At 31.5% G+C, this 27,251-nt stretch overlaps 1 protein-coding gene across 1 annotated transcript in view; it reads right to left on the reverse strand.

Annotated features, from left to right (window-relative positions):
- The window catches only part of LOC145306063 (bicaudal D-related protein homolog), a 318,688-nt gene that overhangs the window by 164,825 nt on the left and 126,612 nt on the right, over positions 1-27,251 (reverse strand). Inside the window, exons 5-11 of the mRNA XM_080147993.1 lie at positions 20,965-21,081; positions 20,329-20,427; positions 16,543-16,596; positions 16,081-16,137; positions 15,447-15,500; positions 14,701-14,799; positions 14,077-14,159 (exon numbers count right to left, since the gene is read on the reverse strand). Of these exons, the coding sequence (XP_080004119.1) occupies positions 14,077-14,159; positions 14,701-14,799; positions 15,447-15,500; positions 16,081-16,137; positions 16,543-16,596; positions 20,329-20,427; positions 20,965-21,081 (563 nt within the window). The remainder of the gene's footprint in view (positions 1-14,076; positions 14,160-14,700; positions 14,800-15,446; positions 15,501-16,080; positions 16,138-16,542; positions 16,597-20,328; positions 20,428-20,964; positions 21,082-27,251) is intronic.

A 27,251-nucleotide genomic window follows, 5' to 3' on the forward strand; every position in this document is an offset into this window, starting at 1 on the left:
CGCGAACCTTAAACGTCCTGTGTAGAGCCGTCCTTTTTTTGTGTTAATAAGCCACTCTTTTTTTTAAAAGCGAAGCTTTTCTATAATTAGGGTCGGTCCGTCCGTCCGTACGTCCGTCCGTCCGTACGTCCGTCCGTCCGTCACGGATAGCTTTTTTTTGTTAATTTAGACATGTTAGAATTGTCCTATCGATTTCAAATTTTGCATGGTGATTCATTTAGTAGTTAGGTACGATTTAGAAAGCGTAGCAACTCTATAATCATTACCAAAATGTCCGTACGTCCATTTTAAACATGTTGATTTTTTTACTTTTTTAAATAGCTTTTTTCATTAATTTAGGCATGTTAGAATTGTCCTATCGATTTCAAATTTTGCATGGTGATTCCTGTAATAGTTAGGTACAAGTTAGAAGGCGTAGCAACTCTATAATCATTACCAAAATGTCTGTACGTCCATTTTAAACATGTTAATTTTTTTTACATTTTTAACAACAAATTTGTATTTGACCTAATTATCCGATTGGTCTGATTTTTGGTATACTGATTCCTGGGACAACAAAGTACAATATTATAAGCGAAGCAACTCTATAATCAAGTTTTAAAAATGTAAGTATGTCCATAATCATTATCCTGTATCAAGCAGTTTTTTAACAAATTTACTTACAATTTTGCTTTGACTCTTATACAGTATGACCCTCGAAAAAGTATTTTTAAGCATCTGCAGCCCTTATTTCTCAATGAATTATTAAAAAATGCATATGTCCTTGTTCTCCATAGTATTCCACGTAAGTAGATATAAAAATATTTTTTTTACCTCCATTAACACCGGAGATTTTTAGTGCTAAAGTTTTGAAAAAGTGACTGAGGAAAAAGTAACTTTTAACATGAAACGACTTTTTTAGCAAAATTAAGCTAGAAATCCTTTTATTTTTGTTACTAGCAGAAACTTTATACAAAAATGAAATAAAAAATTTAGTTTTTGAGTAAAAAGCATTTTTTTACACATATTTTTAGAGTCTTTTTAGTTTAATGATATTTTGAAAAACTTACTTATAAGGCAAAATTGTTTAAGATTAAAAAACCAAATAAATCTCTATGAATATAGCAGGAAAATTGTTTTTGTTTCACAATCCTAACTTTAATAACAAAAAAGTTATAAAGAAAATAAAAATAAAACATAATGATTTTTTTGTCTAAAAAGCTTAATTTACCCCCTATTAAATAATTGAGATGTCAGAAAAGTAGGCGGAGCAACTGTCATAATTAATCCTTTTCTATAAATAAGGGTTAATAAATAACCTAAAATTTGCAAATAATCAATTCATTCAGTAATATTTTTTGCCATTAAAAATTTATATTTTTTGGTGGAATAAAAAAGAAATATTTAGTTAACTTGTTTTTCTTTGTGTCTCATTATTCAGTTGCCAGAAAAACATAATATAACCATCCAAAAAATAAGAGAAACAAAAAAAAATTCTTTTTCTCAGTCACTTTTTCAAAACTTTAGCTCTAAAAATCTCCGGTGCTAATGGAGGTAAAAAAAATATTTTTATATCTACTTACGTGGAATACTATGGAGAACAAGGACATATGCATTTTTTAATTATTCATTGAGAAATAAGGGCTGCAGATGCTTAAAAATACTTTTTCGAGGGTCATACTGTACATTCGCATTCTGATTATTCAGTTCTGACATTATACAAATGTTAATGTACGTTTGTCGTACCGTTTCAGAGATTCGCTTTTATGGATGTTGTCATCCTTGTTTTTGCAAAAAATACGTTCAATATTTTTAGGCTAATATGTAATATTGTCTGTTTTATTTGAACTCTAAAATAAGAAATATTTTTTAAAGCGAAGCTTTTCTATAATTAGGGTCGGTCCGTCCGTACGTCCGTCCGTCCGTCCGTCCGTCACGGATAGCTTTTTTCGTTAATTTAGACATGTTAGAATTGTCCTATCGATTTCAAATTTTGCATGGTGATTCCTTTAGTAGTTAGGTACGATTTAGAAAGCGTAGCAACTCTATAATCATTTCCAAAATGTCCGTACGTCCATTTTAAACATGTTGATATTTTTACTTTTTTAAATAGCTTTTTTCGCTAATTTAGGCATGTTAGAATTGTCCTATCGATTTCAAATTTTGCATGGTGATTCCTGTAATAGTTAGGTACGAGTTAGAAAGCGTAGCAACTCTATAATTATTACCAGAATGTCCGTACGTCCATTTTAAACATGTTGATTTTTTTTTCATTTTAACAACAAATTTGTATGTGACCTACATAATTATCCGATTGGTCTGATTTTTGGTATACTGATTCCTGGGACAACAAAAAAACAATATTATAAGCGTAGCAACTCTATAATCAAATCCTAAAAATGTAAGTATGTCCGTAATCATTAGCCTGTTTCAAGCAGTTTTTAAACAAATTTACTTACAATTTTGCTTTGTCTCTTATACATTCGCATTCTGATTATTCAGTTCTGACATTATACAAGTGTTAATATCCGTTTGTCCTACCGTTTCAGTGCTTCACTTTTATGGATGTTGTCATCCTTGTTTGGCTAAAAATATGTAATTTTGAGATTATATTTTTAAAGGTGTAGGCGAAAAGAAGTGTGATAAAAAGATCATGAAACATTGAAATTTTAATGATTGGTTTTTAAAGGGGGAATGCCATAGCTCACAAGCTGACACTAAAAGTCTAACTTTGAAGAGAACTTCAAATATCCAATAAACAAGAAAAATAATTCAATTTAATTTGATGTTTATTTATTACAAAAATGGAGTAGAATTATTTCATCTACCAATGATCTAGTTCTGTAAAATTGATTTTATATAATAAAATTTACATAGAAATTTTCATAAATAAATTTTGATCAAATTTGAAATTTAAGATATTTATACCAAAATATCTTTCAATGGAATCAAATCTTTGACTTCAGAGGTCAAAATTATTCAGGGATAGGTTAATGTATAGTAAAATATTTTTTTGCTAGGGCTCGGCAGCAGCGCGTCATCTACCTGAAAGAGTCAGGCAAATTATCCTTTACAAATTAAAAAAAGCTAGAATTCTAAACCAGAACCAAATATGGCAATCCCTCTTTTAATTTTTTTTATTCCAATCATCCAAACGGGTTTAAATTTGACGCAAGGCTGGCGAGCTCTGATTTTTAACCTAATTCTTACGGAATACAATTTGGCCTTTGGTAGATTGACAACTTTTTGGAAAAGATTGGTTCAAGGCACAAAAATTTCGTTCCTTTTATAATTTTTGAAAGATTTAATTATCATTTCTGAAATCATTAGGATAAGATTCATTCAATATTTCTATATTCATGATTTTTGTTATGATATTTGTTTTTTTTCAAAGAGAAATTTCGATTATATTACAACATTTTGGATAAAATTTAAAAATTAGATTTTAGCATATGAAACAAGGATGATAACGTCTTATTGCATGTAGTAGCAAAGCTTGTTTTTTAATAACATTCAAAAAAGGAGAGAGAGAAAGAGTTAGAGAAAAAGAGAAAAATTAAGTGATAGACAGAGATAGAGAGAGACAGAAAGAGAGAAAGAGAGCGAAAAGGAGGGAGACTGAAATAAATGAAAAGTAAAGAAAAGGAAAATGAGAGTGAGAGAGCCAGAAGGAGAAAGAAAGAGAGAGAGCGAGAAGGAGAAAGAGAGAGAGAGAGAGAGAGAGAGAGAGAGAAAGAGAGAGAGAGAGAGAGAGAGAGAGAGAGAGATGATAAAGAGAGAAACATTAAAATAGAGAGAGAAAAGGAGAGAAAAAGAAAGTGGGAAAAAGAGAGACAGAGAGAGAGAAAGAGAGAGAGAAAAAGAGGGAGAGAGAGAGAGAGAGAGAGAGAGAGAGAGAGAGATGATAAGAGAGAAATATTAAAATAGAGAGAGAAAAGGAGAGAAAAAGAAAGTGGGAAAAAGAGAGACAGAGAGAGAGAAAGAGAGAGAGAAAAAGAGGGAGAGAGAGAGAGAGAGAGAGAGAGAGAGAGATGATAAGAGAGAAATATTAAAATAGAGAGAGAAAAGGAGAGAAAAAGAAAGTGGGAAAAAGAGAGACAGAGAGAGAGAAAGAGAGAGAGAAAAAGAGGGAGAGAGAGAGAGAGAGAGAGAGAGAGAGAGAGAGATGATAAGAGAGAAATATTAAAATAGAGAGAGAAAAGGAGAGAAAAAGAAAGTGGGAAAAAGAGTGACAGAGAGGGCAAAAGGAAGAAAAAGATTGATAGAAAGATATGGAGAGAAAATGAAAATTAGAGAGAAGGGGGGGTAAATAGATAGGTAGAGAAAGAGAAAGAAAGAGGAGATATAGCCAGTTAGAGAGAGAGAGAGAGAGGAGATAGCCAGTGAAAGAAGACAGAGGAAGAGCGGAAGAGAGAGATAGAGAAAGAGAAAGCATAGAAGGTAGATTATTTTGTGAAACATACATAAGACAGAAGTACAGCCGGACAGACACGTTTTCCTACAGAGTAGCTGCGCTACTTAAACAGAAACTGTCCTTGTTTTAACCAAAGATATATTTGTAACCTTATTTTTTGGTTTTGTAAAGCAAATATCAATGGAGTGTTAAACACATAAATACTATTTATTGCTTCTATTGGTTTTGAAAAGAAAGTTTTAAAAAAGTTAGGTGGTTGCAATATATTCTTTTCTGTTAATTTCACTCCCAAAATATAATAAACACAATTTACATCATGATTTAATAAAAGTTCCCAAAGTTTTCAAGCAAAAGAATGAGAAAATTTGTTTTTAAAAGTTTTGGGTGACAGTATAATATCCCCTACCTTTCGGAGGAAAAAATAATTATTAATAATAAGTTTTGAAAAGATTAGAAATAAATTCACTATCCCAACTTTAAAAATAAAGCCAAATAGATAGATAGTTATTAGACATCCATGATAGTGTACAAATGTACGGATTCTAGACAACCAGCCTTTGAAGCTCTATACAGTGTCCAAAAAAATGAGCCGCGTGACGTCATAAAAATGAGAGATGAGAGGAGAAGTAAGAAAGAAAACCCCTTAAGAAGAGATGTATCTATTGACGTCACAGTCACACAGCTCGGACACTTCAAAGGCTATTTTAGCCTTTTAATTACAAGAACTTTTTCTGGAAGTCCTTACTATATATGTATTGATGTGCACGGTGATTTTTTTGGGAGGGGGGGACGGAGGGGGAGAGGTTATGTGTTTGTGGCAGTCATCTCCAATTGTTGTGGCTCAGAGGCGTCATGACACTTCAAAAAACTACCTCTATGCATACTTATATGTTGTAACTAATTAACAGGGAACTTAAGGGACAAGGTAATGGACGATAAAGTAACTTTATAAACTGTCTACAAAATCAGCAATGTGACGTCATAAAAATGAGGGATTATCCATCTCTTTTTTAGGTTTTTTTTCCAACTTCTCCTCTCATCTCCCTCATTTTTATTACGTCACATAGCTGATTTTTTAGACACTAGCAAATGATAATAAGCAATATTACCCCATTTGTAGATTAAATCATTGGTTGAAAAGTTTGGAGATTATTAGTTTTGAACCAACCAATCATAATTCAATAGAGGATCCTAAAGTTTTTGAGCCAACGAATAAGTCAACATGGTTATAAAACTTTAGGCAAGAGTGTAATTTACAGTTCAATGTCCCCTCTTCCCTGCAATTTCAAGACTTTAGCTTCTTCCTAAAAATGTAATGTGCCCTATATTTCAAAATAAGCAATATAAACCTCCCCAACAACTAGAGGACGCGTAACAATAAACGCTACATTCACAAATTAGATAATGTGCGTCATATAATTTGATATTAAAACAGGAAACTTTAGTTTTTCAAATATTTTGTTAGCAAACTAAAAATCAGACTGTAAGGATGACAGGCAAATTCAGGGGTTGCTTTTGTACAGTTACTTCACCCCCTAGCCTCTAGCGGAGAATAAGGTAGGCCAGAAAAATAGCCTAAAACCAGCTCCAAACATACGTAATAATTTCCTGAAAAGAACAACCAATTTGGACCACCAATTTCCGAGACCTTTAGAATCAGCCAAAAAACTTTATCACTTTATGTTATGTACATGTACAAAATATTAAAATGTTTAAAACAAAATATCAATTCTACTTCTTAGAAGTTCCTTTTAGTGGTTGTTTGTCCTTGTACTTTTTAAGATTGTACATTTTCGGTTAATGGGTATCTATAATTCATTGAACATTCTACTTTTGGGTCTTGTTTTAAAAGATTAAGCCTATTAAACCCAAAAGCACCATGGTGTTGAATATAATGAACAAAATATTGCTTACTTTAACCCACATACCCTTGACAGAAAATATTAGGTAAGTAAGCCTAACTTTTGTTCCATTATGAAACACCCTGTATGAGAGATATAAATAAAAGAAGAAATTAAGGGATTAGTCCCTTTCGTAACATCTCCCCATAAGGGGCGATTCGTTGTATTTTTAAAATGGCTTATCATAGGTTAGGTTAGGTAATATTGGGTTAGGTGATTGCCCTTACAGGGTTAGGTAATTGGCCCCGCAGGGGCTAGAAATAGGAGAAAAGCTACAGTGAAAAATACGAAGAATCGCCCGATAAGGTGCGATGTTACGAAAGGGACTATACCCGAAATTAATTATACCGTCATAACATTTTTTTTGGATTAGTAGTTCAAAAACGAATAATGAATGTCAAAATTTTAAGAACAAAAATGCAACAAGCAAGCTTTGCTTCTATGGATGTTATCATCCTTATTTGTTTTTCTTTATCCGAAATCATTGAATTAGAACCAACTTTTTATCTAAATTCTTTTTTGCTTTGTAATTCTTTTTATAAAAAAGGGTTTCATTTAGAATTACAAAAAGATCAATGTTTTTTTAAATCATAGACTGCTGAAAACTGTATTTTTTTTCAGATAGAATTTAGAAATTTCATTATTTTACAATCTGAGATTTTTTTATTATGATAACTAATTAGTGGCAAAATATTTTTGTTTAGAGAAAATATCTCTTATAAAAAGTAATGCAAAATTTATAAAAATTAATTTAAACTGGCTAACCAAGGCATGTTTATATATCTAACGATTCATCTATGGAAATCTATGATCATGATACATAATTCGAAAGTTTGATAGCAAAATCATCTAGCTATCGAGGACATGTAATGTATATCCAAAAATACATTATAGCCTAAAACTATGCAATTAAAGACATATATTTTAAAATAGACTAACCAAAAACCTTTGTATAAAGATTCCCTAAAATGGAGAACTCAATTGATTTAATGGTTTCTTAACGTAAAAACTAGAAATAATCACTTTTGATAATAGGTTTAAAGTAATTAATGTTTCAATAGTTACTTTGACGGACAAACGGACGGACAACCTATATATAGAGTAGCTGTACTACTAAAAATGATAGAAATTTAGTTCATGAGAAAATTCCCAATCAAAAAATTGTCTCCAAATTTTAATTGATGTCCAAGAAGGTGGGGGGGGGGGGGCGGGGGGTTCACTCCCGCATAATTTCACATCCGCGTAGAGTTCGGATACGCAGAAAAGTGCACAATCCTATTATATTAGTAATATACTTTTTTTTTGTCTGTAGTGAAGGACATTGCTAACCGCGGAACCGATATGGTTCTCCTTTACAGCAAATCTTCTCATAGGTCTACAGAAGGTTTGGGGGATGGTATCTTCACTCTCCAAAATTGTTTTTTACTTTTTCTGCCAAGGTTATTATTAAATACCTGCGCTACCAAATGAGGAAACCGGAAGTTTGTGCTGTTGTAATAATTTACGTTTCTGAAGTTTTAAAAATATTATACATGTGCGGATATGATTGCACATTGTCTAGAAAATATAATTTAAATCAGAGATGCAGGGTGGCCAGGGAGGGAGGGGTCTATGGCCTGTAAATTATACTGGTCCCCAAGGTGTTCTAAACAAGCTCTCTCATTTGTTGGCTTTCATACTTTGGGAACTTTTATTTAATCTGGTGGGGTTACATAAACTACCAAAATTTCCAACGACAATTTTAATCTACAGGGATATTTTTGATTAATATCATTTGTAGTGAACATCAAGTTATCTTTGGCTGTCTTATTCATTAAGATCCCTGAGAGTTGGGCAAATGAGGGATATATCAAACAAATTGAAGATTATTACAAAATTTTAAAATCACGCAACTTCTCATTTCAAAAATCTTTAGGGATCTTCCGTTTGAAAAGAAAAAGTTTTTTTTCTTCCTATCCATAATACTAAAGTAGCAGAATGTTATCCTTGTTTTTTTAGTAGCAAAACTACTCTATAATACATTTATGATTCCGTCCGAACGTCCGTCTGCTACAGGGAAAATGTAATTTTCTCTGCTATTTAAATAAGATTAACTGATTTTTTGGTGATATTTTTTACCAAAGAGCATCCAGTATTCAACTTACTTGGTCCGTCATACAACAAAAGAAATCAGTATATTAAAATTGAAAGGCTTCTTGATTTTCTTTTTTCTTCATTTTCTGTTCCAAACAAGATATATTTGAGCTTCGCTACTTACTAGATGTTGTCATTCTTGTTTTTTTTCTTTAGATAATTATCGTTTGCAAATTCCGAGTTAATAGGAACAAAATAGTTTCTTCATTATCTTTGCATCACAGGGATACTAGGATAGTATAGTGGATGGTAAATGAATCTTCACCCATAATTGAAGAATCTGGAACCACACTTTTTAGATTTAGTGTTTTTTTCGGTGTTGATGGTATTTAAAAGGTAGGACTGTCTTGGTTTTGAGCCTGGAAAACGCGGCTTTATACTAGAGACGTTAAAAGTGATACCTACAGCTGCTATACCCGGCATATGAAGCTAATTGTTAGAGTAGGAGGAATGCCTTGGCACATAACAGACACAACTAATTATTATACACAGACAACATTAGAACTTCCAGAAAAAGTTCGTGCAATCAATAATAGGTAATTTTCTAGTCTAAAAATGTCCGTTTGTCTTTTCATATTGAAACTATACCAATGTAAAGCTGTTTAAGTCAGAATTTAATACATAAAAATTGAATAATTTATCGTCTATTATCCAATCCCTGGACCCTTATGGAAATTCTGTCATAATTAGGGTAAAATTTGGTTTCTTTATTAACAGTTTCTCAGATATATTAGATATGTCTTATTAGTAGCGAGGCTACGCTGTATACATGATTTGTCCGTATGTACGTCTTATAAGAGATTGATTAGAACAAAAGCGATCCTAAGGGATGATATATTGATGTACATCCCAAATAAGAATAATAACAATTAAATCTTTTAGTTTGAAAATAATGGTCGAAAAGTTTGGACACTACTAGTTTGGAAGCAACCAATCACGATTCAATTAAAGTAACCAAAGTTTCTGAACAAAAGTGAAATAATAAAAAAGTTATAAAACTTTGGGTACCAGTGTAATTTACAGTCCATTATTTCCTTCCTCCCTGACTTATTGCCCTTCAACGGCTAATAAAACCTGGAAAAATCTCTGTACTCGCCTATGGCTTAGAGTACAGTATCTATGAAGTCTCTCTACGTACATATTACAACCTCAATTTACAGTTACTTACACAATACTCGTATGTAAAAGCTGAGCTACCTAAGGACAAAATTGACCTTATGTTAAATTACGAAACTTATATCCTTACTACATTCATATTATAATTAGCGGCTTCTCCTCTAGCTAGTAGTTTTGTCGTATTAAGAGGGGGGGGGGGGGTAGAGGGTACTCTAAACCCAGTAATAAGGTATAACCAACAAGCGGAATAAATCTAAATAATAATAATTGGAGAAGGGAGGGGGGGGGGGCAGATGTAGAAGTCGTCAATTCTACTATATGTTGACCCCCAACGACAGCTGAAATTACGTATAGGTGATTTTTTTCGAATTAATTACGCTGCCCCAGACCTTTTCTTAAGATAGCATAAAACCAGCCCTAGACCAATTCAAAACTTGTATGGGGTTCACGATATCTTTGGTGGTTGAGCGTTAAAAATCTAAAACTAAAAAAGAAAATTTGTTTACAAGAACATTTTTTCCTTTCTTTTCCTACTCTTAATAAAAGCGAATGAACCCCTCTTCATAAAATTCCTCAAGCACGACACCCCTATATAATATTCATTTTAGTAGCGCAGCTACTCTGCAACTAGGGAATGTCAGTTCGTCCAAAACTTACATCCTGGTATACAAGAAAGCTTATTTTTCTTAAGCTTAAGACATTAAGATCTACTGAACTGATTGAGTTCTCTTTTATTAAGGAAGCTTTACATAGGTCCCGTGATGGTTTAATTGTTAATTTTACACTTTTGGGTGGTTTTAGGCTATTTTTCTGTCCCCTCCTTGCCCCTAGCATGCCGCTAGTATTTAGGATGGTAAAGCCTGTGCAGTCATTGGTTTGCTTTGATCACATAAAGAAATACTCTACTCTACAGTTTCTACTCAGTCGAAAAGGATTGTTAGATAGATATACGATACATGTAAAAAATATTTAAATTTTCTTTTTTTCCAGTTAAACGATGCATAACACCCTTTTAAATTTACCCTCTTTGAATAATCATAAGATATGGTTTTGAAAACATGTTAATATTCTAAGAAAGTGTAGTTATTTCTCGTATCGTATTATAAACGGCTTTCCGCGGATGTAGAAAGTACAATTATAAGATTAAAACTAGTTTTTTTTAGCCCCGAGGTATCTTAAAGGTTTTTCTTAAAGTGGGGGGATAAAAAGTGAGACAGCAGCCCTTCCAATTTCATTTTTGAGGTGGGGGGTTGATACCCCCTTCCACAAGCTTACGGTTGTAGAGTTATGATAATACTAGCGGTGATATCTCTTAGGAGGATGTTGATACCCTCCCCCAAAATAGTTAAAAAACCTTCCAAGGACCCATGAGAAGCTACATTGAAAAGAAGAACCATATCGGTTCAGCGGGTAGCAAGATCTTTCGGTACAGACGCACACTTTATTTTACGGGTGGTAAGAATAATTGCGCAAAATAATGAAAAGCTTCGCATGAAAAACTAATTCTTTTTCGGTCTAGTTCCTATCTTAACTTTTATATTCTTTTCATGTACTTTCAGCTTTGTTTCATCTAATTAATTAAAATGCAAAGCATAAAAAACAGATTTAGAATAATTGAATGCGAAAAAAATGTGTTTGAAATATCCATGTCGCAAATTCCAAAGTTATGAAGGGATAAGACAATAGACGATAAAATGTTGAATATACCCAATGATGATAGACAAAATAAATCCACTGTGGATGATTTAGATTAATGGTTGAAAAGTTTAGACATTTCCAGTCTGAAACATCAAATTTGAATAAAAGTACCAACAATTTAAACCAATGAATATGATAATATGATTATAAAACTTTGTGTTAGAGTATAATTTAAAATCCTTTGTCCCCTCCCTCCCTGCTAATTTTATTGCAGCAAAAACGAGATAAAGCATGTTTATTGAATCTGTATGTTCTGAAATATCTCGTAAACGGCTACCCCCATAGTTCGACACTATTTAGTGAAGTTTATTATCGGTCCAGGCAGGTTTAAAACTATTTCGTGGGGTAGTTATAAAAATAAAATGGCTCTGAATTATTTAATAACTAATTATATCATTAATTTTAAAGCTTGTCAATAAATGAGGTAAAGATAAAATCTATCGGATTTTTACTTTGGGGGTTTGAATATTTCTATTTTCCTATTCGTCTATATAGCATTAAAAAAATACAGAGAGTACTGTATAACTAAGTTTAAGATCAAAAAAGCCTAATTTGTGATATTTAGAAATTAAATTATGTTATATACTACATAGGTACTATAAAATCACAATAATTATTTAATTATTTTCAAGAAGAACTGTCTTTTAATTCTCATATTTTTTCATGAAAGGCATTCTCTGTTTAACTTTGGAGGTTTTTTTAGCAAATGAAAAGGCTAGCCGTTAAGCCTAAAATTGGTTAGGTTAAGTTAAGGTGAGCAGGTTTAAAGCCCAATAGCAGAGCTAGATGTTAAAAAAAATCGGAGGTCAAGAAAAAGTATCCTTAAAAAATTAAGCACAGAAAAGTCAGAATTTACGCGCGTTTTTCTAGCCGCGTGCTTTCAATATATTGTTTAAAATTGTCACACTTTCATTAAACTCGTTTATTGGTTTTATTACATGAACACTGTTGAAAGTAATCTTAAGGACATATCTTAAACAAACAAGGTGAAATATATCCATAAGCAGCTCAACTCATCACGGAGAAAAGATTTTCCAACGTTATTAACACCTTTTTGAATGATTTTCCCCCATAAATTACTCGCCTCTTTTTTGAGCTACCTTTATTTAATTCTTTTAAAAATATTTTACGAACACAGTAAAAGTGTCTGACTGATTATGACGTAAAAAAACAATTAGCCAATGATAGGCCACTATAAATTTTATCATTGGTCAATAATGGCCTCTCATTGGCTAATTTTTTTTGTTACGTCATAATCAGTCAGACACTTTTACTGTGTACATATTTTACACCTGAATATGTAACCATTGATAAATAAAGCTACTTTATTTTGTACGTTTTTTCCTTTTATTATGTGGACTTAAAATAAACTTATTGAATATTACTCCTTGCTTTGGGTTAGGTTAGGTTACCCCGTAGGAAAGTGTCCCCGAAGGGGCTAGAAACAAGTTTAAAAAACAATCAAAACTAATGGGATGAAGGGAAAAGTTGTCAAGAAATAGGTTTCAATGAAAAAAAATCTAATTTATGTAATTTATAAATAATAAGAGATGTATATAAATTTAATTGCTATTGTCCCCACCTCCCTCCCTGGAAGAAAAGTGATGGACCTACCCAGGCTAATTTGAATATGAATACAGATTTTGTCCAGGGATCTAAAGAGATAAGACAATTAACGTTAACTTTATATACATCCCCAATGACTATACACAAAATTACCCCTTCTGTAGATTAGTGGTTAAAACGTTTGAACACTCAAACTAATGAACCAAATAATCAAAATTCAAATAAAGGTCCCCAAAGTTTTTAAGCAAACTAATAAGAAAATTATAAAACTTTGGGGACTAGTGTAATAAACAGCCCAATGACCCCTCCCCTCCTGGATTTTATCTTTGTAAAACTATATGTAACAAAAGCATACATTCAAGGGTTTAAAAATAGAGTTACACAGATAAGTCAATGAGAGATATTTTTTCAAAGAAGGTGTATTAACTTTTTTGCTTTTTATTTAAGATAGCTAGCCGGTTCTTTTAGTAAGTAGTAGATGAACCCATATTGTTTATGTCTGTTTGAGAAAATATTTAGATTTAAAGTTTTTATTAAACCGAGGTTAAAAAAATAGATTTTTTCAATAATTACTCAACAGAATTTTAAAAGTAAGGTGTCAAATTAAAGATCTTACTATTTTTGTTCATACTGGCAATTTTCTTCTTTTATTTTGTTGCGTTTTAGTACCTTAAAACCGACTTAATTATTTTTTTAAAAAACTTAAATTACTTTAAAAATAAGAGGTCTACAAAAAAACGATTGCATATCTGAATTCTATGAAAATTTTTACATCTACTACTTACTAAAAGAACCGGCTAGCTATCTTAAATAAAAAGCAAAAAAGTTAATACACCTTCTTTTAAAAAGTCTCCACTTTTTAGAAAATACATTGTTAAATATGAATATCTATCTATCTATTTATCTGTATAACTATCTATCTATAGGAACAAGACAATGTTCGATAAATTGATGTACATCCCCAATTATAAAACACAAAATTACCCCTTCTGTACATTACAATTAGTGATTGAAACGTTTGGACACTCAACTAAATGAATCAACGAATCAAAATTCAATAAAAATTCCCACCAAGGTTATCAAGCCAACGAATAAGAAAACATTAATATAGGACTTTGGGGACTAGTATAATAAACAGCCCAAAACCTATGTTACCTTCTATATATAGAGTCTAGTCTATCAGCTAGAGATGTATATCTATCTATCTTACCTTCAATACTTAGAGTCTAGTCTATCAACTAGGTATGTATATCTATCTATCTATCTTACCTTCTATACATAGAGTCTAGTCTATCAGCTAAGGACGAATTTGTTGACTTCAACTCGTCGATTTCTTTGCGACTAGTACGGATCTAAAAATAAAACACAAAATTAGTTTTAATAAAAACTTATGTTCTTTTAAAGAAAACAAAAATATTATTGTCACTTCATACAAAGAGATATGAGAATCTTTTCCAGTATAGCTTCAAAACCTATTGATATCCGATGGATTAGAACAGGTTCTTTCTAATACTGAAAAATCTTTTATAGCATTGTATTACAGACAATTTTCTACGAATATGAAAATAAAAATCATAAAATCTATACCAGTTTTGTAAGTTCAGACCCTCGGACCCATAGGCCTAACAAGACTGTTTTTATTTGATTTTATTATCCGCGGAAAGCTGTTCATATTATGATGCATATTTATAGGGTTAGTGGTTTAATTTTTTTTGAAACTACTAATATAAAAATTTTAACCAATCGTTCAGATTTTAATAAATTGTATTCAAAGTTTTTTTTAATTTCAATCAACTAATAAAGAATCATATTTATATAACTTTGGGTACCAGTGTAATTTACAGTCTAATATCCCCATCTTGCCTAGGAGTGTAGCTACTCTAAAATACTTACAATATTATCCTGTTCTCTGGCCTCTCTCTCCAGCATGACAATTCTGTCCGCGGACTCGTCCAGGGTGGAGGACAGGCCGTCCCTCTCCGCATACAGGTGCTGAAACATAGCAATAGTTAGTTACAGGAATAAGACAATGGACGATAAATTGATATACAACCCCTATGATAGTTAATAAAACTAACCTTTCTGTAGAAAAGTTTTAATCCAAACAATTAAAACTCAATAAAAGTACCCAAAATTTTTGAACCAACAAAGAAAAGATTACATGGTTGGTAGATTTTGGACATCAGTGTAATTTACAGTCCAATATCTCCTACCTTCCTAGTTAATAAGACATAAATTTAGACATAAACCTTAACATATTGATGTAAAATCATCCAGAACTAAACTATAATCAATATCTATTACCTCTATTCTATTCTCCTCCCTAAAAGAAGTTTGTTTTCTACAACTAATCAACCCCTACACACTCTATTTATCCATTACCTCTATTATCCTCTCTATATATCTATCTATCTATTACCTCTATTCTCCTCTCTAAATCTAGTTTTTTCTCCTGCATAATGCTAATCTCCCCCTGCACACACTGTATATCTATCTATCTATTACCTCTATTATCCTCTCCATATATCTATCTATCTATCTGTTACCTCTATTACCTCTATTTCTTCTCTAAATCTAGTTTTTCTCCTGCATAATATTAATCTTCCCCTGCACACTCTATATATCTATCTATCTATTACCTCTATTCTCCTCTCTAAATCAAGTTTTTTCTCCTGCATAATATTAATCTCCTCCCTGCAAATTCAAGAATTATAAAAAATAATGTATAGATATTTTCTCCATGGATATAGGGACGGAACAATGGACAATACATTAATATACAAATGGATTTTGAATACGTATTGTGAGAGATTCTTGTTTACACTGATTAAATTTTTTTTTTTTCCAACTGGCTAATAAACCGATACCCCCATCCCTCCTTATAACTTTACCCCTGACAATAAAGGAACGTATTGACTAATATATGAAGACTATATAAGCAACCTAAATTGACAACAGAATTCCCCTGTCACAATATCCACGTATTCTATATCCATTTTCATACCCATTATTCACTATAAAATTACCCCTTCATGTTAAAAGATGAAAATTATAGATGGAAAAGTGTAAACCTTTATGGGGAACATCATTATATAACAGTTACTTGTCCCCTCTCTTAGATATTCCAAAAACAATAATATTTCACATCCTATTAGTTTGATTTTACTGTGCTATTTACGAAATAATTTGATTTTTGAAAAACAATTTTGAATCATGGATTAACGTTATATTGTTTAGAAGCGCAGCAACTCTACATTTATTGTATAATCCTTTCCTGAGTGTCTCCAGATGTGTCACATGTTCACTCATAGAGTTCTTCTTATTGTTCACCTAGAAATAATAATATTATTGCATGTATTGTATCATAATGTAAAGGTTTTTTTTTTATAAAACAAATTAGTAGGATGTCCGTCTGTCAGAAGCCAAGAGTTCGGTAATACTTTCAAATGAAAAAAAAAGAGGTTTCCTACCTATCTCTAGAGGCTAGGAGCATAGCCAGTAAGTTCTTTATATAAAGTAGTAAGTTTTTGTCTGTCAGTTAAGATCCCGCTTTCTGCTGAATTGATTTGGCTCTCATTTACGAGGGAAGTTCTTTTTACTTAAAAATCAAAATAAAATTTTAAATAGATAGTAGCCCCCCCCCCCCTCGCATTTAAATGCTCCTATAGATCTATTAAAGGGTCTTAACCACATTCCACTATCCTAAATAAAAGGTAAGAAATAACTAAAACTTACCATATCTCTCATAGTTTGAAGCTCACATGTCAGAGATTCTTCAACTTTCGTGCTCTGAAAATAAAATAATATAAAAGTTAATATATAAAAGCAACAGAACGTCTGTCTGTCTGTCTGTGTGTACTGAAGGATATCGCTAACTGCTTAACAGATATGTATTTCCCTGCCCTCTCCTCAAGACGACGTCACCGAAACTGTCCCAATTTTGTATAACTTTTGCGGAACAAGTTCCAATTACGTCATATTTTTCTTTCCCGAAAAAGAGAAGGGGGAAAGAAAAAAAAGGGAAGGGGGGGAAGAAAAAAGAGATGGGAGAAAAGGGGGTTTTCCCCATCTCTTTTGAAGAGATTTTCTTCCCCCCCTCCCTTTTTCGGGAAAGAAAAATTTGACGTAATTGGAACTTGTTCCGCAAAAGTTATACAAAATTGGGACAGTTTCGGTGACGTCCCTCAAGACCCCCTCAACGCAACTGCTATTCATTAGAAGGTTAAAAAGTAGGTTTCTAAAGTGTAATTTCAATGAGCTAAATCCTTTAAAATTTCTTAGGCTAGCTTATGAGTTACATTACATTTCTTTACACTCAAGTAAATATTAAGGAAAGTGTAAGAATAATAATTTATAAGTGCAAGGTTATTTTAGGGAAACCATAGTGTACCTATGGTTGTAGAGTAGTTTTACTCTTGAAAACTACATATATGATGGGAGGTTAATTTTAGGTTCGATTTGTATGTCATTTTTTTTCTAATGTTTAACAAATATTTCCAAATATGTTTATTTACTTACTGAAACAAATATGTATCCTTAAACCAAATGATATAATTACCACCAAACTTTTAGAAAATATAATTTTAATGTAATTTCCTTTTGCACTTTTAAAACTATGTACAAACTCGGTGTACCGGGTTTCTGTCATCCATTATACAGTTACGCACTAGAAATAATGGTTCTATGAAATTTTAATTTAAAGAATCACAATATCTTATTTCTTACAAGTAGAATACAACACTACTGTTATAAAGCAATTTTCAGATGGATTTAAGGAACTAATTTAATTTTATTTACATCTTCCTACTTAAAAGTAATCTCCGCTGATAAGAAAATATATAAAGGGGAGTAATATTTTAACTTTACTTTGCCTTTTAACTTTAGGTACTATCTTTAAAAATGAAGCTTTTTCTATAATTAGGGTCGGTCCGTCCGTCCGTACGTCCGTAACGGATAGCTTTTTTCGTTAATTGTCCTATCAATTTCAAACATCGATAAAATCCGATTGATCTGATTTTTGGAGTACTGATTCCTATTACAATAAAGTACAATATTATAAGCAAAGCATTTCTATAATCAAGTCCTAAAAATGTCAGTATGTCCTTAAACAGTATTCTTTATTTAAGAAGTTTTGCCACCAATTTACGTATAATTTTGTCATAACTTACATATTTATATTTTGTATATTCAGTTCTGACACTCTTCAAGTATTAATGTTCGTTTGTCTTACCCTTTCAGAGCTTCGCTTTTATGGATGTTGTCATCCTTGTTTATATAAAATCATGGTTGGGATGTACAAACTAGTCCAAACTTTTACACCCAAAATTTTCAAATGTAGAAGTGTAATTTTGTTTATTGTAATTGGAGTTTATAGTCCATAGTTTTATTAGTTTAAAGTTTTTTTTTGAAAATTTGAAGATCTACCAAAAACTTTTTTTAAGATTATATCTTTAAAGATATGAGTGCCTTTTTTATGTTATAAAAAATCCTTATGATACATAAAAACAAAACAAAACCTACACACAAAACTGTACGTTATAAGCTTTAATTACATCAACAAATACATGTTCATCCAAAAAGTGCAACTGGGTTTGATGATTTTTTTGTTGAAAATTGGTCTTATTGCCTTAATTCAAATAATACTATAGAAGCATTAATATTTCTAGATTAAATGTCTATACTATATGTACATTTTTAAAAAACTAAAATGTAAAATATTAGACTCTACATGTAAGGGAAGCTTTCCCTAGGTGCATATCCTTATATAAAAGTAACATTGTATATATATCTGTCTTTATTTTGTGATCAAAGGATCTAGCTAACCGCACATTTAAAATGAAGATATATAAAAAAGTTAATTTCAATAAATTTTCTTTACGTTTTCTTTAAAACATATATTCAAAAGTGGTGGGCCGAATACCCCCCCCCCCCAAAAAAAAAAAACAAAAACATTTTCTTAAGTGATCCTAGAGGCCTCTAGGGACGTAGCCGCTAGTTGTACATAAAGCTATGCCTATATCCAGGTGACTAGCCTTGAATATTAATCAGGGATTAACAAAATAGGACAATGGATACAAAATTATTTTAACGTGATAATTAATGCCTTTGATATCTTACAGATCATTAACAAGTTGATTTTTAAAAAAAAATGGGAACTTTTAACACAGGTGGATTCTTGAAAAAACTTTTTAGCTCACTGCCTCACTGAAATTAGTGAAAAAATCCTCCACAATCGCATGAAAAATCTACAAAAATTAAATAAAACCATAAAAGGGTTATTAACATAAGATTTCGTTTAATTTTTGTAGATTTTTAATACGATTTTGGAGGATTTTTCACAACATTTTTTAGCGAGTCTCACTAATTTTAGTGAGGCAGTGTGCCAAAAAATGTTTAAAGAATCCACCTCAGATCTTGATTGATTGGTTCTAGCTAGTAAAATCCTAACTTTCAACTAACTATATTAATTGCCTATCGTAATTGAAATTTCAATTTATCTTCCATTGTCCAATCCCTTAAGATCCCTGTATCTAATCCATTTATTTTGATATTATTTAGCTTAATCTTCTCCTAAACCTTTAGCTACGTCATAAGGTTAGGTTGAAAAAACGTTTTTATATTTATGCCAAAATGGATATATTATTACAACATATTTTTAAGGTCTCTAGTAAAGAGAAACACGCAGCGGGCTAAAAATGACGATTCCCCCCTTTTACCCCCTTTACCCCATTTCCTCCCCTTCTACTGGATTCAAAAACTGACCAATAAACGAGTTCCATGTTAAATTGACGAAATTTTTTTCCCCTGTCATAATATCTACGTATATTTTACGTTAATTTATGTCAAGCAATGTTTTTCTAATTTAAAATAAAGCTACATATGTTTTTTTATCCTTCTCAATAAGGTGTATATTTATCAGCAAAGCCTGTATGTTCATTAAGTTCTCATAAACGGGTACTAAAAAGGCTTAAAATACAAATATTAACTAAGTATTTAATCTATACACTAATTAAAATAATATTTCCAGCAGTATTGTTATAACATAAAAAAATTGTAATAATAAAATGAATAAAATTGCATATCTATTATTATTGGAAGCCATATAGGTGTTGTATATCAGGGAGGAAGGAAGGGGACAATGGATAGAATATTCAATATTTTAGGGTCTCAAACCTTAGGTACCAGCTTAAAGTGTTCATTAAGTATTTAGACTGAATTTGAGGACTTTGGGTACTAGCGCATAATTGCCGCGGAAATTGCTATTAACCTAGCAGACAAAAAACAAAAACAAACTATTAACACATTTTTTAGCAGACAAAATATTTATATAGTATACAATTATTTCGGCTGGTTCTTACAAATATTTTTTCCAAAAAAATTATCACAACAGTATAGTGTTTCATATTCGCAAAAAAAACACAAAAGCAATTAAGCAGAGGGGGTATTTGTGCGGATGTCAATACAAACCTGACTTGTTACCAAAACTTGTGAAGGAATCTATGTATCTATCTATTTACATACCTCCTTAAGTTGGTGGGTTAACCGTTGATTTTGTTCAGTTAGCTGAGATATTAGGAGGGATTTCTCTTTCTCTTGTAACCTATTCCCCTTTTCTGTGTCCTACAAAAAATGTTGTATCAAAAAGCATATTTATATATTTATGTCTTTTGCTGCATTACCGACAGACTGACGGACCAAGCAAGTTGTGTACTGGATGCCCTTAAATAAGGAGAATATGCACACAAAAAATTAGCAATCTAACTTAATTAGCAACCGAGATAATCGCATTTTCCCGAAAGTGTTCCGGATTGACAGACGGACGAACAAATTGAATTTTAGAGTAGCTTCACTACTAAAAAAGTTGACACAAACCGATGAAAATTATGTAGACAAAACGAGGAATAATAGACTATGAATAAATCTTCCACCCAAATCAATGGCTTTGGTAACTTATAATTGTTTGAAGGGAAGGTTAGAAGTTGAACATTTTAGTCTATAATACGATACAATACATTATTTTTCAGTATGGCCCATATCCGGTTCTAATTTGATGCTTTACTGGCAATAAAAACAGTTGACATGCTTCTCACTTATCATTAAAAAGATTTATTAATACTCCATTGCCCCACCCTATATCCCCGAAATGAATAAAATTACCTGTAAAATTTGGCGCAAGTTTGCTATATCCGACTGTAGTTCCCCCACTCTCAGATCATATTCTTCCGTGGCGGAGTCCAACTTCTTCCGCAGCAAATACTTTTCTTGCTCCAGCGACTATAATCATAATATACAAGATTAGTTATCATGAAAACTTGTTCCTTTTGAAATGAAAAGGCTATTAAGAGATAAAATTTTAATATAATAATACATTAATATAACAAGCGAAAGCGAAGCACTGAAACAGTTGGATAAACGGACATTAACACATGTTTAAAATGGACGTACGGACAGTCTGGTAATGAGTTGCTACGCTTTCCAAATCGTACCTAACTACTAAAGGAATTACCATGCAAAGTTTGAAATCGATAGGACAATTATAACATGCCTAAATTACCGAAAAAGCTATCCGTCACGGACATACGGACGGACCGACCCTAATTATAAGAAAGTTTCGCTCTTAAAAATGGCTAGGATGAGCTAAATTTAATTAAGACACTACAACTTTAACATATAGACAATCTTGTAAAATTTTCAGAAAGCTCATTATTGGTTCTTTAAAGGTTATATTGGGGGAAAGGTGGTTGTGACGTTTACTCCCCCCACTCAAAAAACAAGTTGGATTTTTGAGGCATTTGTCCTATCCCTGAATCTAAGAATGAATAAAATAATGAATGTTTTAAATTTTCAATTTTTAATCAATTTGTTATTATTATTATTATTTGATTCTTTATTTGTCTTTATCATTTACTTACAAAGATTACATTAAAAGTATAACAATATTAATTTAAAACTCATTTAAAATATTCAAGTTGGGTAAAAAATTGTTTATGTACACATATATAAAAGAATAGCATTTCAAAATTACATTGGTTAATTAAAAAAGATTTTTTACAATCTGTGACATTCCCTTCGTTCAGTCATATTTTAATTCCTCAGATTATAATGGATCACATTTAAGGTGTGATTGGCAGACTGAATAAAGAAAGGAGGGGCAGGGACAGTTTTATTAAGAGCAGAATGCTCTAACACTGTTAAGTACAAGGGTCGCCAGAGGATGAATTAAGGATAATTTTTGACTGGTCCCTTACCTTATTATTGCCCCTATAACTCAAGTCACAGATCCTGAGCAGGGACAGTTTTATTAAGAGCAGACTGCTCTAACATTGTTAGGTACAAGGGTCGCCAGAGGATAATTTTCGACTGGTCCCTTACCTTGGTATTGCCCCTATAACTCAAGTCACAGATCCTGTGGTATTCCCCTAGCCCAGTCATCAATAAAGCCTCCAAAAAAATAGTGTATCACATATAAGATGTGTTTAGCAGACTGAATTAAGATTAATCAATTTGTAATAATATACAGGATCTAAAGGGATAAGACAATGGCTAATAAATTGATGTACATTGTACATCCCCAATGATGATACACTTTTCACACCTTCTGTAGATTACAACTAGTGGTTAAAACGCATGTACACTTAAATTAATAAACCAACCAATCAAAATTCAATTAAAGTCCCCGAAGCCAAAGTTTTTTAACCAACGAATAAGAAAACGGTATTAGAAAACTTTGGGGACAAGTGTAATGAGCAGCGCAGCCCAATGTCCCCTCCCTCCCTAAATAATACATGTTTATACATTTTAGACAATATTATACATTGAAATAGCCAAATAATTTTCTAAAATATTTTTACCTTTTTTTCAAATTAAAAGAATTTCCAGTATGGCTTTAAATCCGATAATATGGATTAGAACCGGTTATCAGCCCTACTGAAAAATCATGGTTAGCATTGTATTACATTAAAAAAAATAATTAAATTAATACCAGTTTTGTTAGTCTGGGTCTTCTTATTTAGAAAAAATAGTTAGAAATGAAGATTTCGTCACTTATCTTAACCACTATTATCCCCTCCCCCCCTGCATTTAATAAAGGATTGAGGAATTCTTGAAACAAGTTTTTATAAACATATAAAATGAATAAAGAAATTATCTTTAAAAATCATATTGCATCGAGGATTTTTTTTCATTTTGATTTACAGATTTTTAAAGGCGAAGCTTTTTTATAATTAGGGTCGGTCCGTATGTCCGTACGTCCGTCTGAGACATAGCTTTTTTGTTAATTTAGGCTTGTTAGAATTGTCCAATTGATTTTAAACTTTGCATGGTGATTCCTGTAGTAGTTAGGTACGATTTAGAAAGCGTAGCAACTCTATAACCATTACCAGAATGTACGTACGTCCATTTTATTTTTAAACCTTTTGATTTTTTACTTTAAAAAAAAAAATTATATGATCTAATTATCCGATTGTTCTGATTTTTGGTATTCTGATTCCTGGGACAACAAAGTATAATATTATAAGCATAGCAACTCTAAGATATAGTCCTAAAATGTAAGTATGTCCATAAACATTATCCTGTATCAAGCAGTTTTTCAACAAATTTACTCACAATTCTGCTTTGTCTTTTAATCATTTATATTCTGATTATTCAGTTCTGACACTATACAAGTGTTAATGTCCGTTTGTCCAACCGTTTCAGAGCTTCGCTTTTATGGATGATGTCATCCTTGTTTTTTTTTATAATTTGATGTGATTTTCCTTTAGTCAAAGTTGAATGAATATTATTTGTAGCTATTCTTTATTTGATTTTGTTTGTATGTTCATAATATCCAAGTCCTTGTTATTTGACCAATTTTAAAATCTGATTAGTAATGTATAACGGCGATACAAAATATTTTGTTTTACAATTTTCACTAGCGGCTACAACCCCAGAGGCCTCTAGGTGCACTTGAGGTAGTGGACGGTCAACCCTTCCACCCTCAATAAATTTTAGTTTAATTTTTTTATGGGTGGGTGATTTTTTTCTAGAGCTATTTTCTCTTGACATGGTAGCGCCCCCCCCCCCCCTAAATATTTATAAACCTTCCCAAGACCTATGATAAGCTAAACTGTAAAGGAGAATAATAATAGAGAGTTCCTTAGTTACCAACAAAAAGACATCCTGTTATTTTTATATAATAATACAGGTCACTTTATGAAGATGAAAATTTGAGGCGAAATTTTTTACTTGAGATGCCAAATTCCTGGTCCCCCTATCAATTAAAGAAAGCATAATACATCAATTTTCCTACAAAGGTTAAATAATAGAGTTATCCTTTTTTGAATGCTAAAAACCTGAGGTGGATACTTAAAAAACTTTTGCCTCACTAAAAATTCTTTGCCTCACTAAAAATTCTTTGCCTCACTAAAATTAGTGAGCCTCGCTAAAAATTTAGAGGGTATAATTTTGCCTTACTATGTTTGTGAGGCAGTGATCTTTTTAAGGCGCATAACCACCGTTACTTCGTTGATGCTTATTTTTAGGGAGAGTGAGGAAATTGGGCTGTAAATTATGCAGATACCAAGCGTTCTTTTTTGAATTTTTCTGATACGTTGGCTTGATTGGTTGGTTCAAACTTGCAGTGTCCAAACATTTCAACCATTAATTTTGATCTACTCAAAAGCTAATTTTGTTTATGACAATGTGGATGTACATTTATTTATCATCCATTGTCTTATCCCTTAAGATCACTAAAAAAATGAATAGACACACATTTTTTTATCTACGTTCTATTTATTTGAATCTATTATAAAAAATTGAATTATTTGATGCCAAACTAAATGTTGAATTGCTTTAAGCAAAAAAAAGAATGAAAGATTGAAGTTTTTATTCTGATAGATAAATAAAATAAAATAAGACATCAACTAGAATCTTTTTATATTCTTTTTAAAACCTAAAGTGTACTATGAATAAGACCTCCCCTCCCCCATGGAATGAACTTAGAGACTAGAGGCGCCGCAGCTTCTTTATAAATAAACAGTTTTCAAAATAGGCTTTTTTTCAAATAGATAGATAGACCAATGGTCTAATTCATAAAATTGAATAGATAGATTGATAGCCAATTATTAAGATATAGATAAATGGATTAATAGAGCGATAGACAGATTTATACGAAAGTGACAGGTTGTCTTTGAGCAAGGATATCGCTAACTTTACCGATATGAAAAAGTGTAGCTTCTTATAGTCCTGAGAAGGTAAATAACTATTTTGGGGGAGGGTACCATCACCCTCGCAAGAGAAGTCGCCCGTAGGAAAAATGAACCCAAAAATTTGTAAAACTGCGTAGCCTCTAGTACATAGAGTGATAGACAGATAGATAGAAAGATAGATAATAACCTTCACCCTATTTGTCAAGCTTGTGCGATTTTTCTAAACTATTAGAGTTATGGTAAAATGATCAGAAATAAACCACCGAAATTACATTATATTTGATTTACTTACAACAATTAACTTAAATACAGGGATCTAAAGGGATAAGACAATGGCCGATAAATTGTTGCACATCCCTAATGATGATACACAAAATTACACTTTCTATAGATTACAATTAATGATTGAAACGTTTTGACTCTCAACCACTCAAAATAATATAAAAATCCCCAAAGTTGTTAAGCCAATTATAAGAAAACTTTATAATAAGACTTTGGGGACTAGTGTAATAAAAAGCCCTATGTCCCCTCCCTCCCTGAATTTTTTACTTTTCTGTAAATATAATATTTAATATTTTTTAGCAAGACTTCTTAAACGAATAATTAATAATGTTTTAATTTAAGTGTAAATTAAAGAGTAGTATTAGGTTTCAGTGTGTTTTTCGAGTTCTTGTAGATTGACAGGGACCGACGGACAAAGTGAGTTGTATATTGGATTCTCTCTGTAAATGGGTATCTCTATAAAAAAAACAGCAGTCTTTCATAAAGCTGCCAATGTAACGGACGGACAGACAAACAAATTGAATTATAGAGTTGTTTTACTTATAAAAAAGGATACATTAGAATGAAAAATGTGCACTCTATAAGTTTTTTGTCAATAGTAGTGAACGCCATTTTTTCGCCTGATTTTTAACGCCCATTAATCAGAAGGTTGTTATTGTGCCAATTTCTAGATAGATAGATAATATGATGTATTTATCTATCTATCTATCTAGATAGACAGATAGAAAGAAGGATAGGAATTCGTTATAGATTGGACAATTCTAAAATGTTTGAAGTCAGCGGCCAGAGCTATCCTTTACGGACGCATAATCTAACCTACCATACATAACATTGTTGTCATGTTTAAAATTTTCAACTGACATGATGGAAACAATTTGGATTTATGGAGGCTAATGTTAAAAGCCCTCAAAAAAATTCAACTTTAGAGTTGAAAAGCTTTGTTTTCAACCTAAATGCATGACATAAGCTGTACTGAGTAATGCCTATTGTAATATACAATTACAAATTTGTTTTTAGCTTTCAACGACTGTTTTAATTTTTGTTTGTTTGTTAATTGTTTTAATAAACATAAACATTGAAACTTAAATAATTTATTATAATTAGAAAAGTTTTTGAATTAACTAATTCATAGGTAAAAATCGATGAATATAAAATATAAAAACAACACCTAGCGGTAAAATTTATTACTACATATAATACAACTTTATAAAAGATTTAAATGTCATTAACTTAACAACTAAACTAAAGACATTTTCTTTACTAATAGACCTATTAGAAGCTATCCTGGTAAGGAGAACCATATCGGTTAGCGAGATCCTTCGGTACAAACAAACATATAGACAAACAAACCGACAGATAGGAGGATAAATATCTAGATAGATAGAAGGGTATTTATCTCAATAGTTATAAGAATAGATATCTTGACATACGTATAGAATGAAAACTATATAGATAGAGATAATTTTATTATAAATATTTTATAAAGAGAAAAGATTTTTTTATTGGGGATATGTTTTAAAATATATTTATCTTTTAATCTATATTAAAATTCAATCTATATATCACTTGCTTCATTTATCCTTATATTGATAACTATTTTACTTTACGATTTATTTTTAGTAGCGAAGCTACAGAATAAATTACTTTGTAAGTCCGTCAGCTTTTTTATGACATACTCTAAAGATTTTCTTTTAATAATCTTTGAGCTTCGCTACTTATTGATGCTGTCATCCTTGTTCATAAATATCTTATTTAACTTTCTTTAAGCAAACAAAATAAGATGATTTAGCATCTTGAATATATGCTTTCTGAATAAATATATAATTACGTGGATGTTGCATCATGTTTTCACCCACTCTAATAAAATGGTCCTTTTAGCTGGATAATATAATACCCCCCCCCTCTCATCCCTTTTTACCCATTCCCCTTCCCTATTAATGGAGGATAGTAGCAACCTAAACTTGATGATAAAATATC

The sequence above is a fragment of the Acartia tonsa genome, chromosome 14 (assembly GCF_053477335.1).
Source record: "Acartia tonsa isolate MP-2025a chromosome 14, ASM5347733v1, whole genome shotgun sequence".
In the NCBI taxonomy this organism is placed as follows: Eukaryota; Metazoa; Arthropoda; class Copepoda; order Calanoida; family Acartiidae; genus Acartia; species Acartia tonsa.